Source organism: Gopherus flavomarginatus, chromosome 16 (assembly GCF_025201925.1).
Source record: "Gopherus flavomarginatus isolate rGopFla2 chromosome 16, rGopFla2.mat.asm, whole genome shotgun sequence".
Classification (NCBI taxonomy): Eukaryota; Metazoa; Chordata; order Testudines; family Testudinidae; genus Gopherus; species Gopherus flavomarginatus.
Genome location: NC_066632.1, coordinates 17880565 through 17898025, shown reverse-complemented (window position 1 = coordinate 17898025; position 17461 = coordinate 17880565). Strand labels below are relative to the sequence as shown.

Below are 17461 nucleotides of genomic sequence, written 5' to 3'. Positions count from 1 at the left end.
AAAAGGCCCCCCCGCCTTGGCTCCCCTCTGATCACGCCCCCAGACCGGACCCCCCCCCCACCTTCCCTTCTGCACTGCCGCCTGTCCCCGGCTCCTGTCCCAGCGCTCGGCTGTGCCTGCACCGGCTGGCAGGTGCAGCTTCCACCCCGGCCTGCTGCCCCGCGGCTCCTCCGGCTGTGTGGTGGGCAGTGCTGGCCGGCAGGCGCTGCTTCCGCGCCGGGCTGCTGCTGCTGCCCCGCAGCTCCTCCGGCCTGAGGGGAAGTAGCTGCTCCCACTGAATCCCGCCAGCTATGCTACTCGCTGTGGCCAGCTGTGACCTGTCTCGGGGGGTTGTTCAATTTCACAGTTAGAAACTGGTGTTGGACAGGGTGGTGGCTCCCATGGCACCGCCCCCAACCTATGCTCCTCTCCTCACGCTGCAGCTGAGGAGTAAGAGCTCTGGCAGGTGAATCATTGCAGGTGGGCCTGGTCTCTGGCATCCCTGTCACACAGCCACAGAATCTGGCCTATGCCAAGGGACTGGCTGCAGGAGCGGGTGTGACCCCTTCAGTATGATGGGTCCCAAGGGTCACAGGGTAGGTGCAGAACTTGGTCTTTGGGCATAAGTCCTGCCTGTCTCTCTGCAGCAAATCTGGCTGAGCCAGACTCCTGGGGAGGCCTATGCTGTGCCTTTTGGGGCACCATGCTCAGTGAAGAGTGTCAGTGACACCAGGTAGCCTGTTCAAGCCAAGGGGACAGTTTATTACTCAGCTGGCACACAGGCTCCAAGAGATCCTAGCTTGGCACAGAGAAGAATAAGTGAAGACTGAGTTCAGGCTGACCAGCGCCAGGCCTCCCTCAAGCCAAGCTGTTCCTATGTCTGCCCCAGGTCAGCTCTGTGTCTCTGGGGACACATCTGCACTGCAATGAAAAACCCACAGCTGCAAGGCTGGGCCTGGGCCAATTGACTTGGGCTCACAGGGCTAAAAATCACGGTTTAGGCATTTGGGCCCAGGCTGGAGCCTGGGCTCTGAAACCCCACGGGAGTGGAGGGCCCCAGAGCACAGACTCCGGCCTGAAACATCTGCACTGCAATTTTTAGCCCTGCAGCTTGAGTCAGCTGACCTGGGCCCGCTTGGGTTGGGCCATAGGTCTTTTGTTGCAGTGTAGACATAAGCTCTCGCCCCAGCCACCTGGTTTTGTTCTCTGGACCCAGCCACGCTGTGCTCATCTGCCTCTGAACCAGGTGTCTGTCTCCGGGCACTGAGGGTCTGCTGCTCAGATATGTTGATTCCAGCCCAGAAAGTCCTAGCAACTCTGTCTCAGATCCCTGGCCAGCTCTCCCACGGCCTAGGGAGAGAATGAATTCTTTCTCCCTGGGGGTAGTTGTTCCAGTCTGCTAGGTGCAGAATAATGCAGACAGCTCATAAACACCTTATGGAGCTTTGTCGCACTAAACAACAGCAGTGGGGTTAGCAGATAAGGCAGGGTGTGTGGCTGTCTGCCCTGGCAGTCAGGAGCCTGCTCGGGCAGGCTCTCAGGAACCCAGCATGCAAGGCCCCCAGGAACCTGCCCTGAGAGGACAGTCTGGCTGGTGAGAGGGACCCATCCAGGCCCATGCTCCAAGGGTGGGGAGAGTGTTTCTAAAGCACTAATATCCCCAGCCTCTGCCAGCCTCACTTCTCCCTGCTCCCCCTACTCACTTGGCCCTGCCTTGGGGCAAAGGGGAGGCAGCGCTGGCCCAGATGCTGATGGGGGGGGTGTTCATGGGTCAGTTTGGGATGCAGGGGCGGGTCTTGTGGTGCTGGTTGTCTCTGCAGGAAGCAGTGAGGGTGAGCTGGGGCAGAGCTGGGGGTGGGGAGTGAACTCCAGCTAGGAGCAGTGGCAGGAGGTGGGCTCCTGTGAGGGACATGCTGCAGCCCAGCTGGTTCATGTTGCCAGGTACTGGGGCACAGCAGCAGATAGCTCTGCCAGAGCCTGGGCCTGGGGAGGGTCCTGTGGGGTCACTAATCCCAGAGACGTGAACAGGACCCCGTCACCTGTACTGAGAGTCCTGTCCAGCAGGTCCCCACTGTGCTGCTTGCTGAGCAGCTTGGGGCGAGGCAGCAGGGGGCTGGGCTTTCCAAAGGCCTCTGGCCCAGGCCTATCATCTGACTGCCTGTGAGGATTCAGGGGGGCAGGGAACCAGGCACCAGGAGCTGGGAGGGCTGGCCCTGGAGGTGGGGTGACTTGCAGGAGAAGGCCAGTTCCATGAGGACTCCCCATTGTGGCACAGAGCCAGGCACATGATGCCAGGCGCCATGGTGTCCTGGCAGGGCTCCCTGCTTTGTCTCCTGCCTGGCTTGCTGGCAGCACATGGCTGGCTGAGCGCCAAATCTTGTCACCCAGATGGCTGGCTCCAGCGGGTGCTGTCTGCGGGAGTGGCTGGTGGCTTACCTGGGCTGTCTCTGCAGGTGTCCCAATCTACCTCCTCCCTTGTGGACACAACCATCTCCAACACCTCCCGGCCCCGCATGAAGAAGAAACTCAAGATGTTGAACATTGCCAAAAAGTAAGTGGGTTCACTCACCCTCCGTGGTGTGAGACAACTGGGACTGGCCCAGCCCTGCCATGAGGAGTAGTGGAGGCACCCATGTTCCCAGCCCTGCTGTGGGAGTGGGTGGTACACCTCCCCCCCCCCCAAGCCATTAGCGCTGATTGACCTCTCCTTGCTCCGCAAAGCAGCTGCACCCCAGCCTAGACATCAGCCTGAAGAACCCACCCCCAGAGCAGTTGACTGGCACCATATCAGCCTGCGACATGGTGCTGCTCAGCTCCCTGTGTGAGGCCCTATGCCTCAGGCCCCTGGCATGAATGAGGGCCTTGGCTCAGGAACAAGTCTTGTCTCCTTGATGCATGATGCAGATTCTTTCCTGCCCTGGGTGTGTAGGGGGGAATCTGCCCCTGCAGGCAACTCTGGTTGGCCCTGTCTATCCCCTCCCCTGTCTGTCCCTGTGCCCAGGATCCTGCGCATCAAGAAGGAGCTGCCTATCCTGCAGCTGAAGGAGCCGCCGCCCTCAGTGCTGGAAGCGGATCTGACTGAGTTTGACGTGGCCAACTCCCACTTGCCGTCCGAGGTGCTGTACATGCTGAAGAACGTCCGGTGAGTGCCCCCATGCACCAGAGCCCAGGCTCAGCTGCAGCCACGTTTTTCCCCCTCCCCGCAAGCAAGCTTGAGCTAGAGCGGGCACCTCTGAGGTACAAAATCCAGGAGAGCCAGGATGATCCTGAGACCATGACCTGGCCAGCTGGCTGTGTGTAATGGAGCACTCTGTCTGACTGATTTCCCAGCATGGTCCTGGGAAAACCTGGACAAGTGGCCTGGACACAGTGTGAGCCTGTCAGATCATCTAGTCCAGTGGGTGTCAACCTTTCTTTATTTGCAGATCCCTCTGGAAATTTTGAATGGAGGTGCAGACCCTTGGGAAATCTGTCTGTATATACAGCTGAATTCTGTTCAGTCTGTTTTTAACCTGTCATTTGTGGACCCCTTAGGCATAGTGTGTGGACCCCAGGGGTCTGCGGACCACCGGTTGAGGACCACTGGTCTAAGCTGTGCAGGCTCCAGCCCATTCAGACCATGGGTGGGAGAGCTGCCAAGAAAGCTCTGGTGCAGCAGGAATGGTGGCCTTGGTTCTCCAGTAGAGAGCACCCTTCCCTCTTGGCTGATACAGAGCTAGTGCTCCCCAGGGCAGGGGAGCTGGAGGCAGCCTCTGTAGGGTAAGAGCAAGTGCTGGGTGCTGGTCCTTGTGGACTCATGTTGGGACCCAGCACAACGTTAGTCTTGGCTGAGTCCCGGCTATGTTGCCATGAAGCTATTGCGTCAGACAGACTCTTCCCCAGAAGTGGCTGTGTTTGGGATCAGGGAGAGAGCTCTGTCCCTAGGGGTGACAGCTTGTGGGCACTGGGATCCTGGAGCAGGGTAGTGTCACTGGAGGGTTGGCCCTCTGAGGCAGCTCCCACTCCCCTATGCATTGAGATGGGGACTGGGGGTATGACTGACAGAGCCCGCCTAGCCTGCTGGGCTTTGGGCAGGTGCTCTGGCCCATGTGATGCAGGAGCATGGGCTGGGCCCCAAGGGTCCCTCATGACATGAGCCCCAAGTCCCTGCCATGAGTTGCTGAAGGCTTTGCTCCCCTGCTGCCCGCTGTGACCTGTCCTTCCTTGCAGGGTGTTGGGCCATTTTGAGAAGCCGCTGTTCCTGGAGCTCTGTAAGCACATGATCTTCCAGCAGTTCCAACAGGGCGAGTACGTCTTCCGGCCTGGCCAGCCTGACAGCAGCATCTACGTGGTGCAGGATGGCAAGCTGGAGCTCTTCCTGACCCAGCAGGTGAGGGGGGCCTGTGCCATCCCACCGTGCCGTGTCCATCTGCTGAATGCAGCTATCTGCCAAGCAGCCACCAGCAACCCCTCCTGCCTCAAGCCAGCTGGGGAGGCTGGTTGTGGCCCCAATGCTCTGCACCCCTTGGCTGGGTGGTCCCCTGCACCTGGGGACACCTTGGGGCAGAGGGGCATACAGGACACAATGGCTGAGGCCAGCTGCCAAGCAGCCCTGCCCTTTGGGATCACCGTGGCTGTAGGCATGGAGGCTCCCCTGGGGCTGCCTCCCTTCCAGGGAGGGGCTCATGAAGCAGGCCTCCACAGAGCCTGGTGCCAAGCGAGTTCTGGTGGCAGGGACGGCGAGGGTGGGTGATGGGGGAGGCCCCCTAAGGAGAGTTTTGCCGTGTTGCAGGACGGGAAGGAGACCCTGGTGAAGGAGGTGTTCCCTGGGGACAGTGTGCACAGCCTGCTCAGCATTCTTGATGTCATCACGGTACCAGTCCTGTCCCTCCACCTCCTGTTGGCCAGCTGGCCCCATCCCACTCCCCCGCACCTCTGGTGCTGGAGTGAATAGTCCAGCTCATTGAGTGATTGGCAGCCATGGGCTCCCCCCAATTTTGCTCATGCCCCTCAGTCTCAATCCACAACCCCCTGCTCTCCTAACCCTGGGTCCCTAACAAAAAGATAAATCTGGGTAGGCCCTGTGGGATGTGTGTGGTAAACCCACCTGACCCCCCCCATCCCTTGATGGGTTTGCAGCCTGGGTCCCAGGTGGTGATATGCCACCATCACCCTCCCCCGTGCTTACTATCTTCCCCCACACGAAGTCTAGAGGAGATTAACCTTTCCTCCACTGGCCCTGGGTCTCGGCCTTGGCTGGCTGCTGGGCTCGGGTGAATGTGGATGTAGGCTGCTCTCTGGACCTTTTGACCTGAAGCCATGCGGTAGCCCCTCAGATCCCTGGCTGTCCTTGGCAGTGCCCCCCACTGGTAGGCTGCTCTACCCAAAGGAGGAGGCGGGGGCACCCCAGCCTTGGTGCAGGGATCCATGGGCACCTGGTTCTCGCACAGGGGCACCAGCGGCCATACCGGACCGTGTCTGCACGGGCAGGCGAGGATTCCACAGTGCTGCGGCTGCCGGTCGAGGCCTTCTCTGCCGTCTTTGAGAAGTACCCCGAGAGCCTGGTGCGGGTGGTGCAGGTGAGTGCGGCCTCAGCCTCTGTCCCACATGCTGATGCCCTCCCCTCCCCCACATCATGCCCCCCACGCTCAGACTCTCCCCTTCCCTTCCAGATCATCATGGTGCGTCTGCAGCGAGTCACCTTCCTGGCCCTGCACAACTACCTAGGGCTGACCAATGAACTCTTCAGCCACGTGAGTGATGGGCTCTGCCCTGGAGATCCTCCCATGGGAGTGGTGCATCCTGCTTCCTGCACCAGAACCTTCGTCCTTCACATCTCCGGTTCCTCCTGCCCATGGCAGTTAGGGCCAGACTTGGGCCAGTGTCTAAACCCTTGTCCCACTAGCGGGGCTGGAGGCTGGCACCCAGCTGGGGAGGGGACAGAAAGAGCTAGAACCCCCCCGAGCAAAGTCCCTGTGTCTGCAAGGGGTGGATCCTGGTGCAGCAGGGATGGAGCAGGGCTTGGCAGGGTGCCCCCTGCTGACAGTAACTCACAGCGAAAGGCCTTAACACTTGGCCTGGTGGCTCTGGAGAGGTGGAGAATTCTGTGCCCAAGCAGCCCCTCCCCCCGGCACAGCCCTGCTCTGCCCTCAGACTTGGCTGCTGGAGCAGCGTTCCCTGCCTTGCTGGGTGGAGCAACTGACTCAGGGTGGGCCAAGGCCTTTGGGAACAGCCGGGTCCGTCCTCTGATGCCAGAGGAACCAGACCAACTTTGAGATGGGTCACTGGGCCGGCACTGTGACCCCCTGCGCCCCAGCTGCCAGGGAGTCAGCACCCCGAGAGCAAGCTTTGCGGGGCCGTTGTGTGGTGGCAGCACTTGGCGCTCTGGGCTCTGTACTCTCCTTGTCTACAGTGGCACATCTGGCCCCTCCCACATTATGTGGCTTGGTGGACACAGGTCTCCCCCACACAAGCCATGTGGCTGCTGGCATGGAGCATGTTCCCTCCTGGGCCATCAGTCAAGTGAGGGGAGCCAAGCCGTCCCTGTGCCCGTCCCCATCCCTGTCCTGCCCACTCTCCCTCAGCTCTGCTCTGGGGTGGGGGCAGGACTCACTGAGGGAGGTGTTGCACCCTGCATGATGCGGGAGGTCCGACAAGATGCTCTGAATGGCCCCTACTGGTCTTGAGTGGTGGGTGTGGCTGGTCCCCAGGCTGGCACTGCCTAGCCTTGCCTGGTGCTGATGCCAGCTGTGTCTGTGGCAGGAGATGCAGCCGCTGCGGCTCTTCCCCCAGCCCAACCATGCCTCGCGCACCAGCCCTGTCAGACACAGCAAGCGTGTCATCAGCATCTCCTCCATTGACGACCATAAGGAGAGCTCTGGGAGGCAGCCAGATGCCAGCGCCAAGGACCTGAGTAAGGGTTTCCCTGGCTCAGGAAGGGGAATGCAGCAGCTGTGCTCCCCCTCAGAGCAAGTGGACTGGACAGGGGTGGAAGAAGTCATGGGTGCCGAAGGGCTCAGTACGGGGTGCTGTGCTGCAGGGAGTGGGGTGGAAGCTTGTTAGGGGGCACACTGTGCTGCCTGTCCCTGGCACTCCCCTTGCATTTAACTGGTCCACACCATCCATATGCCACAACAGCTATGGAGTGACTCTCGGCACCAGTCCTGCCCCTGGAGGTGGCCTGGCTGCAGGGTCTGACCCAGGGCAGGGGAGGCTCTGGACTCCTTGTGCTCGCTGTGCCAGTGTAATGGGATGTGTGTGTCACCCTCACAGCTGATCAGCTCAAGCTGGGGTCCCTGGAGCCCTCTTCAGTGCCACTGCTGAGCCGCTGCATCTCCATGCCAGTTGATATCTCAGGTGAGTGGAACTCCCCCAGGATGGGGCCAGGTGTGGGATGGGATCCTGGGGCAGCAGGCGATGGTGGGGAAACTCCTGGCACCCGCCTTGCCCCGCTGCAGGGTGGGGTTGCTGCCTGGCCAATGGGAATGGTGGTTGCTGCCCCAATTGAGCTGGGGAGGAGTTAGACTGCAGGAAGGAGGCTCGGGGCACTCTGGGGTTTGGAACCAACTGGGGAGAGCCCAGAGACCACAGGTGCCAAGGGACCAGGGGCAGGCGGAGGGTATGAGACGTGCCTCCAGGACACGGGCATCCTAGGGAATGGTAGTGAAGCAAGGTTGAGGGGGAAGTGCTGGGCTAAGCTGGACCCTTGTTGACAAAGGCGCTGAGCAGCCTGGCCTGGACAGAGACCTCTGTATTGCTGGCTTTGTTGGGCACCCAGTGGGGAGGGGCGGCATCCTGGCACTGCGGTGAGCGCTGCCCCTGGCTTCTCTCCTGCACAGGCCTCCAGAAGGGTCCCCGCTCAGACTTCGACATGGCCTATGAGCGTGGCAGGATCTCGGTGTCACTGCAGGAAGAGAGCACTGGCACCATGGCCTCCTTCTCCCAGGTAGGTCCCCTGCACACACCTCTCTGACTGGGCCAGCGCTGGATGCCCTCCAACCTGCTGCAGAGCTGGGGCTGCTCTCTCCCCAGGCACAAGGTTCCCAGTGGGGTCTAGTGTGGGGCAGAGGCTCCTCACAAAGCGTGTGAAGGCGCACTGCCCGCTGTGGGGTGGGGCCGGCCTGTGCTCTGTCACACGCCCTTGTCCAGGACAGCGCAGAGCCAGCCGTCAGGCAGCAGGTTGGCAATTCTGTGGCTAGCAGAAACGGCCTGGGTGTGCCCGCATAGAAACATGGGGGTTTGGCAGCTGGGCACAGAGTAGGAGGGGCGGGAGGGGGGCTGAAGCAGGGTTGGCAGGTGGCAAAGGCCCAGGCAGAACTGAGTCACTGCAAGGGATGGGGAGGTGCCCTCTGGGGTGTGGGCAGTGGCCGGGGGCAGAGCCAGAGTCTGTGGCAGTGTCCACCCCTGTCTCTGCAGTCTGTCTCCCAGGAGCCCAAGGAGCGCAGGTCAGTGACGGTGGAGGAGCAGTCCCCCGGTACTTATCACTACAACTACTGCGAGGACGACTCGGCAGGCGGTGCCTGCCCCTTTGGGCCTTACCAGGGCCGCCAGACCAGCGCCATCTTCGAGGCTGCCAAGCGGGAGCTGGTGAAGCTTATGAAGATTGAGGTGAAGGGGCAGTGAGGGGCACAGCCATGGGGGGCAGGGCAGGTTGGACTCCCAGGATGTGATCAGCACAGGGCGGTTCCCTGGGGTCTGCCTGGGAGATGAGAGGAGAGGGCTGGGCGGTTCCCCGTGGGCTGTGCCTGGGGGATTGTGGGGGAAGGGGCTGAGTGAGTCCCCGGGCTGTGCCTGGGTGATTAGGGGTGGCGGGGCCGGGTGAGTCCCCGGGCTGTGCCTGCGAGCTCCAGCTGCCCTTAGGGAGTCTGGGGTTATTCTGGCTCTGGAGGCCATGCCTGGGGGACTCCTCATGCCGTAGGTTCTCCCTCCTCCAGAGCCACAGGTCAACCAGGCTGTGGCTAGTCCTGCTCTGGGCTGCACAGCTGCTGCCTCCCAGCTTGGCCCTGGACAGCTCCTGTGCACAGGCTCTGCGGAAGAGCTGGGCTGGAGTGTCTGGCTCCTGGATTCTCGGCCCTAGGGGGAGGGGGTGGCCCAGGGTGGGATGGACACTGGGCTCCCAGGTGGGTAGGGCTGAGCTGCCCTGTCTGTGCTGGGAGGGGCTGGCCAATCCGTCAGGCCAGGGCAGGAAGGGCTGGAGGGGAGGCCCCAGCATGGAGGGCAGCTCAGTGCAGTCCCAGTTGGTGTAGCAGGGCTCAGCACTGCTAGGGCCCTGCCTGCAAGCCCCTCCGCCCCCATTGCTGGGTGCTCTGCCTGGTCCCTCACCGCTGCTCTCCCCACAGGACCCCTCCCTTCTCAACAACCGGGTGCTGCTGCACCACGCCAAGGCTGGGACAGTCATCGCCCGCCAGGGGGACCAGGTAGGTGCCAGAGGGGTGCCAGTGCCCAGCAGCCACGGGGAGACACTGGTAGCAGGTGCTCTGAGCTGGTGCTGCCACTGTCTCTCTGAGGCCTGGTCCCCACTGCCCTGCGGCAGCCCCAATGTGGAGTGGGCAGGACGTGCTGTCTGCTGGGGTGGGGGCACCTCACCGACTCTGCACTGGTGCTGATGGCTGCGTGAGGAGCAGGGCAATGGGGCTGCCAAGCTTCCTGGAGTGGCTCATGAAGGTGTGTGCCAACCTCAGGGCAGACTGTACAAACCAGGGCACAAACTCCCAACTGGCGACGTGCTCTGTAAAGATTTCAACACGTAACATGCATGAACTCCTAAAGCACCATAACCATGAAGTCACAGACAGTGACCATGAAGCACCATGAAGTCACAGACAGTGCCCTGGGGCCCCTGGGTCTAGCTTGCCATCCAGGCAAACCGGCCTTTGTGACAGATGGGCCCTTACACCAAGAACTACAGCAGCGTTCAGGTTACTTCCTGACCCAGCGGACTAGTCACTTACCCCGGGTCAATTGTGCAGTAACTCCTCGCTTAACACTGTAGTTATGTTCCTGAAAAATGCAACTTTAAGTAAAACAGTGTTAAACTAATCCAATTTTCTCATCAGATTTAATGTAAATGTGGGGGGTTAGGTTCCAAGGAAATGTTCTGGGGGCAGACAAAAAGCATTATATACTGTACAGTACTGTACTGTGGTCGAGAGGTGCCCTTGGCTTACCCCTGGGGCTCAGGGCTGGGGGTGCGGGAGGGTGCTCAGTGTGGGGTCTGGGAGGGAGTTAGGGGTGTGGGAGGGTGCTCGGGGTCTGGGAAGGAGTTAGGGTGCAGGAGGGTGTTCAGGGTGGGGTGCAGGGTCTGGGAGGGTGCTCAGGGTGGGGTGCGGGGTCTGGGAGAGTTAGGGTGCGAGAGGGTGCTCAGGGTGGGGTGCGGGGTCTGGGAGGGTGCTCAGGGTGGGGTGTGGGGTCTGGGAGAGAGTTAGGGTCTGGGAGGGTGCTCAGGGTGGGGTGCGGGGTCTGGGAGGGAGTTAGGGTGCAAGAGGGTGCTCAGGGTGGGGTGCGGGGTCTGGGAGGGAGTTAGGGTGCGAGGAGGGGGGTGTGGGGTCTGGGAGGGAGTTAGGTTGTGGGAGGGTGCTCAAGGTGGAGGTGTGGGAGGAGGCTCAGGGCTGGGGCAGGCAGGAGGTACAGAGCACTTATCTGAGGGAGCTCCTGTTTGGTGCAGGGGGTGTGCAGGTGGCTCTGCGCAGCGTGGCCGGAGGACTCAGGAGGAGCAGGGGTAGCCGCGCAGCCAGCGGCTGGAGAGAAGCGGTGCTTTTCCCTTCAAAGCGCCACTTCTCTCCAGCCAGCTTTGAAGCCTCCTTTGCAGCTCCTAACAAATGGATCCAAGGGCTACTGCCCCCAAGTGCCCTGCCCCAAGCACCCCACTCCTTCCCTCTGCACCTTGTTAGCCCATTGCAGCGCCCTCGCCAGGGGGCAGATGATACTTCCCCTTCCCAGTGTTGCATGGCTGTTGGGCAGGTGGGACAGCAGGCCCCCACCCCGCACTGAGCCAGGTGCATATCCAGGGTGCTGGGAGTCAGGACTAGGGAATATAGGGAGGGGTTGGTTCCCATGGAGTTGGGTGGAATTTATGTTGGGCTGTGGCTCTGCTGACATTAATGGGGCGCTCCTGAGAGTTCAGGCTCAGCTGGAGCTGTAGGCTGTCCCTCAGGTCTCCCTGGCAGCCTGTCTGTGGGTGCGCACCTTGGGGGCAGGCCTGCCCCTTCCCCTGGCTCTAGGGCTGACATTCCTCTCTATCCTCTGCCCCACTCCCCCTCCAACAGGACGTCAGCCTTCACTTTGTGCTGTGGGGCTGCCTGCATGTCTACCAGCGCATGATCGACAAGGCGGAGGATGTGTGCCTCTTCCTGACGCAGCCCGGTGAGATGGTTGGCCAGCTGGCTGTGCTGACCGGGGAGCCTCTCATCTTCACCATCAAGGCCAACCGTGACTGCACCTTCCTCAGGATCTCCAAGTCGGACTTCTATGAGTTGGTGTCCCCCTTTCTCTTATCCTGTGGGCAGGCTCTACCCACCTCCCACCCCACTTCCATCTAGACTGGTGGCCCTGCCCTGGGCCAGTGCCTTCTACAGGGGAAAGGCATCGTATCCCATTCCCTGTCCCCATAAACCAACCAATCCCCTGCCCTGGGGCTGGATGGGAGCTGCCGCTCCCTAGAGGGGAAAGGCCCCATATCCCAGTCCTCCAATCGTGCACTTATTGCACGGGCCTGAATTCTCCTGCGCTGGGCTGTGATGTGTCCTGGTGCCACGTTTTCTTGGCTGGCTCTGTTCCAGAGGAAGTGGGGTGACTCAGAGATGGGATGGCTGCAGTCAGCAGCACACTGGCAGCAACAGGGCCACCTGTGCGCTGACGAGCTGCCTGCTCTCTCCCCAGGATCATGCGGGAACAGCCCAGTGTGGTGCTGAGTGTCGCCCATACTGTGGCTGCACGCATGTCCCCATTCGTGCGCCAGATGGACTTTGCCATCGATTGGATGGCAGTGGAGGCCGGACGGGCCTTGTACAGGTGAGTGAGGCCCGTGCTGCGGGGCTGCTGGGAGACCCTGGCTGGGGAACCCCAGCTTCTGCGCCAAGCCCAGGGCACAGCTGGGATCAACTCTTCCTGCTGTGTTTAACCCCTTCTGTGCCAGGGTAATGGACACCCGTGTTACTTTCAGCCTTGTCCATGCCCTTCCTGCAGCATAAATGACTCGGGCATCCCAGAGCTCTGGGCGGGTGTTGTCCAGGCCAGCAGCCATGCTGTTTCCAGAGGGGCCAGGTGAGAACTGTCCAGGTGCCTGTGACCCCTCCATGGGACTCAGGTTTTCACCTGGACTGACCTGACTTCAACCCCTTCCTGCTGCAGGTGTTGGATTGAGAGCAGCCCGGGTGCTCTGGGGATGGGGGCGTCCCAGCCCAGGGCAGGTGCCAGCTGGGGCTGTCAGACTCGCCGCTCATTGCATGTGCTCTCCCAGCCCAGGTGCTAGAGGGCGCTCTCCCTGGGGCAGACACTGGCTCAGCTGGCCAACTCACCACTCTCCTAGCCCAGATGGTAGGGGGCGCTCTCCCTGGGGCAGACACTGGCTCAGCTGGCCTACTCACCACTCTCCTAGCCCAGATGGTAGGAGGCGCTCTCCCTGGGGCAGACACTGGCTCAGCTGGCTGGCTCACTGCAGGCGCTCTCCCAACCCAGTCTGTAGGAGGTGCTCTCCCTGGGGCAGACATCGGCTCAGTTGGCTGACTCACTGCTCGCTGCATGTGCTCTCCAGGCAGGGCGACAAGTCGGACTGCACCTACATTGTGCTGAATGGACGCCTGCGCTCTGTCATCCAGAAAGGCAATGGCAAGAAGGAGCTGGTTGGGGAGTACGGTCGTGGTGACCTCATTGGAGTGGTGAGCTTCCTCCCAGGGCATTGCTTGGGTGGGGGTGTCCGCTCCTGACCAGACCCTATCACTGCTCTGTGCTCTCCCACCAAGGAGATGGGGTCAATCTCTGCAGACAGTGCTGAGGTGGTAGGTGGGCCCCACTAGCAGGGTGGAGTGGATAGGTGGGTCCGTCTTAGGCTTGTTGTGGTGATGAGCAGCTGAAAGTCGTGGGTGCTCAGGTCAGGCTGCTCCAAGGGTGCAGCCAGGGGGTACAGTGTCCATTCCCTGCTTCCAGACCCTCCTGGTTTGGGTGCTGGGCAAATCATTACCTTCTGCTGCTAGTAAGTGGCACTCCACCTCCAGCCAGCGACTGTCCCTTATGCTCTCACACTGCTGGCTGCTCCTGGGACATGGCTTGGCCTAGTATTGGAGACTGGCAGAGGAGTCTCCTGGCTGGACTGCGGAGGGTGAGGCTGGGCATCAAGACTCCTGAGTTCTCTTCCCAGCTTGGGAAGGGCTAGTGCAGGGTGGCCAACCTGAGTCCAAGAAGGAGCCAGAATTTACCAATGTGCGTTGCCAAAGAGCCATAGGAATATGTCAGCAGCCCTGCATCAGTCCCCCACTCCCGCTCCCAGCGCCTCCCGCACATCAGCAGCCCTGCCCATCAGCACCTCCCCCTTCCTCCCCCCACCTCCCAATTAGCTGTTTCATGACATGCAGGAGGCTCGGGGAGGGGGGGGGGAGGGAGGAGCAAGGGCATGGCAGGCTCAGGGGAGGGGGTGGGAAGGGGTGGAGTTGGGGCAGTGCCTGTGGCAGAGCCAGGGGTTGAGCAGTGAGCACCCCCTGGCACATTGGAATGTAGCTCCAGCCCCAGGGTTGTTGCCTATACAAGGAGCCACATATTAACTTCTGAAGAGCTGCATGTGGCTCCAGAGCCACAGTTTGGCCACCCCTGGGCTAGTGGGTTAGAACAGAAAGCCAGGATGCCTGGGTTCTGTACCTCTCCAGGTGCCTCTCCCTGTGATGCCAGGCAGCCCTTGGGCTGAGAGGGCAAAAGACTCCCCTCCCCGGTCTCTAATGTGGCCTTTGTGCTCTTATCTAGGTGGAAGCCCTGACCCGGCAGCCCCGAGCCACCACCGTCCATGCTGTGAGAGACACAGAGCTGGCCAAACTGCCCGAGGGCACCCTGAACAACATTAAGCGCAGATACCCCCAGGTACCAGGGCAGGGTGGGTGCCATCTCTCCCTGCAGGAAACAGCCCATCCCAGTCCCTCAGCTGCCACGCTGTGGGTGGTGCTCTTGAAGCAAGGGCAGGCTGGGGTGGAGGCAAGCTGTGGTGAAGCAAGAGCTCTGTCCTCTTGGGGAGAAAAATATTTAAGAGCTAGTCCTGAGAATCGCACCACCGCCAGGAGGAGGCAGGTCTACGTGACTGGGGACTGCCCTACTAAGAAGAACAGACAGGCCTGTCACCAGAGCTGATCCGGAGCACAGAGGGGTGTGCTGTCTGCCAGGAGCTAAGATTCGGGATGTGGACCTGAGGTTGAAAATGATCCTAATGGGGAGCAGGAAAGAATCCACTGATTGTCCCTCATGTGGGAACAAATGACACTAGATTCTCTGTGCCAGGCGGGGGAAGATGCTTAAGGAAATGGAGGCTCCGGGGATCTTCAGTGGGATTCTGCCCTCTCTAGAGGAGAAGAGTGAAGGTGAGACTAGATTAAGATGATCAATAGATGGCTCAGGCAGTGGTGCTATGAGGAGGGCTTTGGGATGTTTGACCACTGGGAGGCATTCACGAACAGAGGACTGTTCTCATGGGATGGACCAAAACCTGAGCAGGGACAGAAATAGCCTTTTGGGATGGAGTTGGTGCAACTGATTAAAAGAGCTTTAAACTAGGAACTCGCAGGAGATGGTTAAGAGATGCTCATGTAATCTCCATACCTGATTCTAATATTGACCTGGAGAAAAATCAAGAAAGAGAGGACACAGCAATGGAGAAAGGACCAGCCGTGGGTAGGCAAATGGACATTAAGAGGAAGGACAGTGCTGATACCAGTCAGGAAGGCGATACTGGAAGCAGAATGACTGTACCCAACTGGGTGAGGAATGTGGGTGAAGCCAAGCAGCAGCAGTTAAGATGCCTGTATACCAAGGCAAGGAGGCTGGGTAACAAAATGGAGGAACTAGAGCAACTGATGCAGGAAGTGAAACCAAACACTGTAGGGATAACAGAAACCTGGTAGAATAGGCATGTGTCAGGGTTCCCTCCCCACTCTGAACTCTGGGATACAGATGTGGGGACCCCCATGAGAAAACCCCTAAGCTTATTTCTACCAGTTTAGGTTTAAAACTTCCCCAAGGCACAAATTCCTTCCTTGCCCTTGGTATCGCTGCCACCACCAAGTGATTTTAAACAAACATTCAGGGAGGGCCACTTGGAGCCCTACTTCCCCCAAAATATCCCCCTCAAACCCCTACACCCCCATTCCTGGGGAGGCTTGAGAATAATATCCTAACCAATTGGTTACAAAGTGACCACAGATCAACCCCCCTGGGTCTTTGTGTTTCAGTGTCCTAATCAGGTTTTTAAAAGAAGCTTATTTTAAAAAAAAGATAAAAGAATCACCTCTGTGAAATCAGGGTGGAAGATAACTTTACAGGGTAACAATAAGATTTAAAACACAGAGGATTTCCCCTCTAGGCAAAACTTTAAAGTTACAAAAACAGGGATAAACCTCCCTCTTAGCACAGGGAAAATTCACAAGCTAAAACAAAAGATAATCTAATGCATTTCCTTGCTATTACTTACTATTTCTGTAATATTAGATGCTTCCTTCAGATATGGCTTAGGGAGATGTATTTTCCCTACCCTGGTTCCTCACTGACCTGGAGAGAACAAAGGAACACAAAACAAAAACCTTCCTCCACAGATTTGAAAGTATCTTTTCCCTTTATTGGTCCTTTTGGTCAGGTGCCAACCAGGTTGTCTGAGCTTCTTAATCCTTTACAGGTAAAGGAGGGATTTTATGCTACCCTTAGCTATATGTTTATGACAGCATGAATGGAGTACAAGGATTGAGGGGTATGTGCTGTTCAGGAAAGACCGAAACAAAGGCAAAAGTGGAGGAGTAGCATTGTTAGTGATGAGGTAGACGGTAAAGAAATTAGAAGTGATGGAATGGATAAGACAGAGACTGTTTGGGCCAAAATCATTCTGGGGAAGAAGTTACTAGAGAGTCCCCTGGGACAGTGCTTGGGATGTGCTACAGACCCCCAGGATCCGATCTGCATAAAGACCTCTTCAATGTTTTTAATGAAATAAATACTACTGGGAATTGTATGATTATGGAAGACTTTAAATTCCCGGAGATAGATTGGAGGACAAGTGCTACTAATAACAGCAGGGCCCAGGTTTTCCTGGATGTGATAGCTGACAGATTTCTTCACCAAACAGTCACCGAACCTACGCGAGGTGATGTCATTTTAGATTTGGTATTGGTGAGCAGTGAGGCCCTTGTAGAAGAGCTGGTTGCAGGAGACAACCTTGGTTTGAGTGATCATGAGCTAATTCAGTTTAAACTACATGGAAAGATAAACAAAAATTGATCCACATCAAGGGGTCTTCATTTCAAAAGGACAAACTTTTAATAATGAAGGGAATTAGTTAGGGACATGGGCTGGACTGAAGAACCCAAGGATCTGAATGTAGAGGAGGCCTGGAATTACTTCGTCAAAGTTCAGAAGCTCTCTGAAGCCTGCATCCCAGGCAAGGGGAACAATTTTGTCAGGAAGGGTTGCAGACCACACTGGATGAACAAGCATCTCAAACAGATGATTAAGAGAAAGCCTATAAGGAATAGATGATGGGAAGGATCAGCGAGGAAAGCGACCTCTGAGGGGTCAGAAAGTGTAGGGGAGAAGTGAGAACTGCGGAAAGCCAAGCACAATTGGACCTTGCAAAGGAAATTAAAACCAACATTAAAGGTTCTTTAGGCATATAAATAAAAAGAAAACAAGGAAAGAAGAAGTGGAACTGCTAAGCATTGTGGATGGGGTGGAGATTAAAGATTATCTGGACATGGCCCTGGCCCAACCCCAACTCCTAAATGAATACTTTGCCTCAGATTTTAATAAGAGTAATGAGGAGCTTAGGGGTAGCAGTAGAGTGGATAATGGGAATGAATATATGGAAGTAGAAATTACCACATCCGAGGTGGAAGTCAAACTCAAAGTTTAAAGGGGGAGTGGGGAGGCAGATAATCTCCATCCAAGAATATTAAAGGAACTGGTACATGGCAACTGCAGGTCTAATAGCAAGGATTTTTAATGAATCTGTAAGCTCTGGGATCGTGTATATGATTGGAGAATTGCTAATATGGTTCCTATTTTTAAGAAAGGAAAAAAAGCGATCCAGCAAACTGCAGGCCTGTTAGTTTGACCTCAATTGTATGCAAGGTCGTGGAACAAATTTTGAAAGAGAAAGTAGTTAAGGACATAGAGGTTAATGGTAATTGGGATAAAATAGAAAATGGTTTTACAAAAGGTAGTTGTTGCCAGACCAATCTGATCTTCTTCTCTGAAATAACTGCTTTTCTTAGACAAAGGAATTGCAGTAGATCTAATTTACCTGCATTTCAATAAGGAATTTGAT

At 57.8% G+C, this 17461-nt stretch overlaps 1 protein-coding gene across 16 annotated transcripts in view; it reads left to right on the top strand.

The window, feature by feature from the left end:
• Nucleotides 1-17461, top strand: part of PNPLA6 (patatin like phospholipase domain containing 6) — a 71190-nt gene that overhangs the window by 22244 nt on the left and 31485 nt on the right. For 15 of the 16 annotated variants that reach the window (XM_050925754.1, XM_050925762.1, XM_050925758.1 and 12 more), the window contains 15 exons: nt 2433-2530; nt 2981-3121; nt 4189-4348; nt 4751-4831; nt 5409-5537; nt 5631-5711; nt 6721-6871; nt 7231-7314; nt 7797-7903; nt 8374-8565; nt 9297-9374; nt 11223-11428; nt 11836-11967; nt 12710-12833; nt 13909-14022. In XM_050925754.1, coding sequence (XP_050781711.1) covers nt 2433-2530; nt 2981-3121; nt 4189-4348; nt 4751-4831; nt 5409-5537; nt 5631-5711; nt 6721-6871; nt 7231-7314; nt 7797-7903; nt 8374-8565; nt 9297-9374; nt 11223-11428; nt 11836-11967; nt 12710-12833; nt 13909-14022 — 1878 coding nt within the window. The remainder of the gene's footprint in view (nt 1-2432; nt 2531-2980; nt 3122-4188; nt 4349-4750; nt 4832-5408; nt 5538-5630; nt 5712-6720; nt 6872-7230; nt 7315-7796; nt 7904-8373; nt 8566-9296; nt 9375-11222; nt 11429-11835; nt 11968-12709; nt 12834-13908; nt 14023-17461) is intronic. The other variant, XM_050925753.1, reaches the window with a different exon arrangement.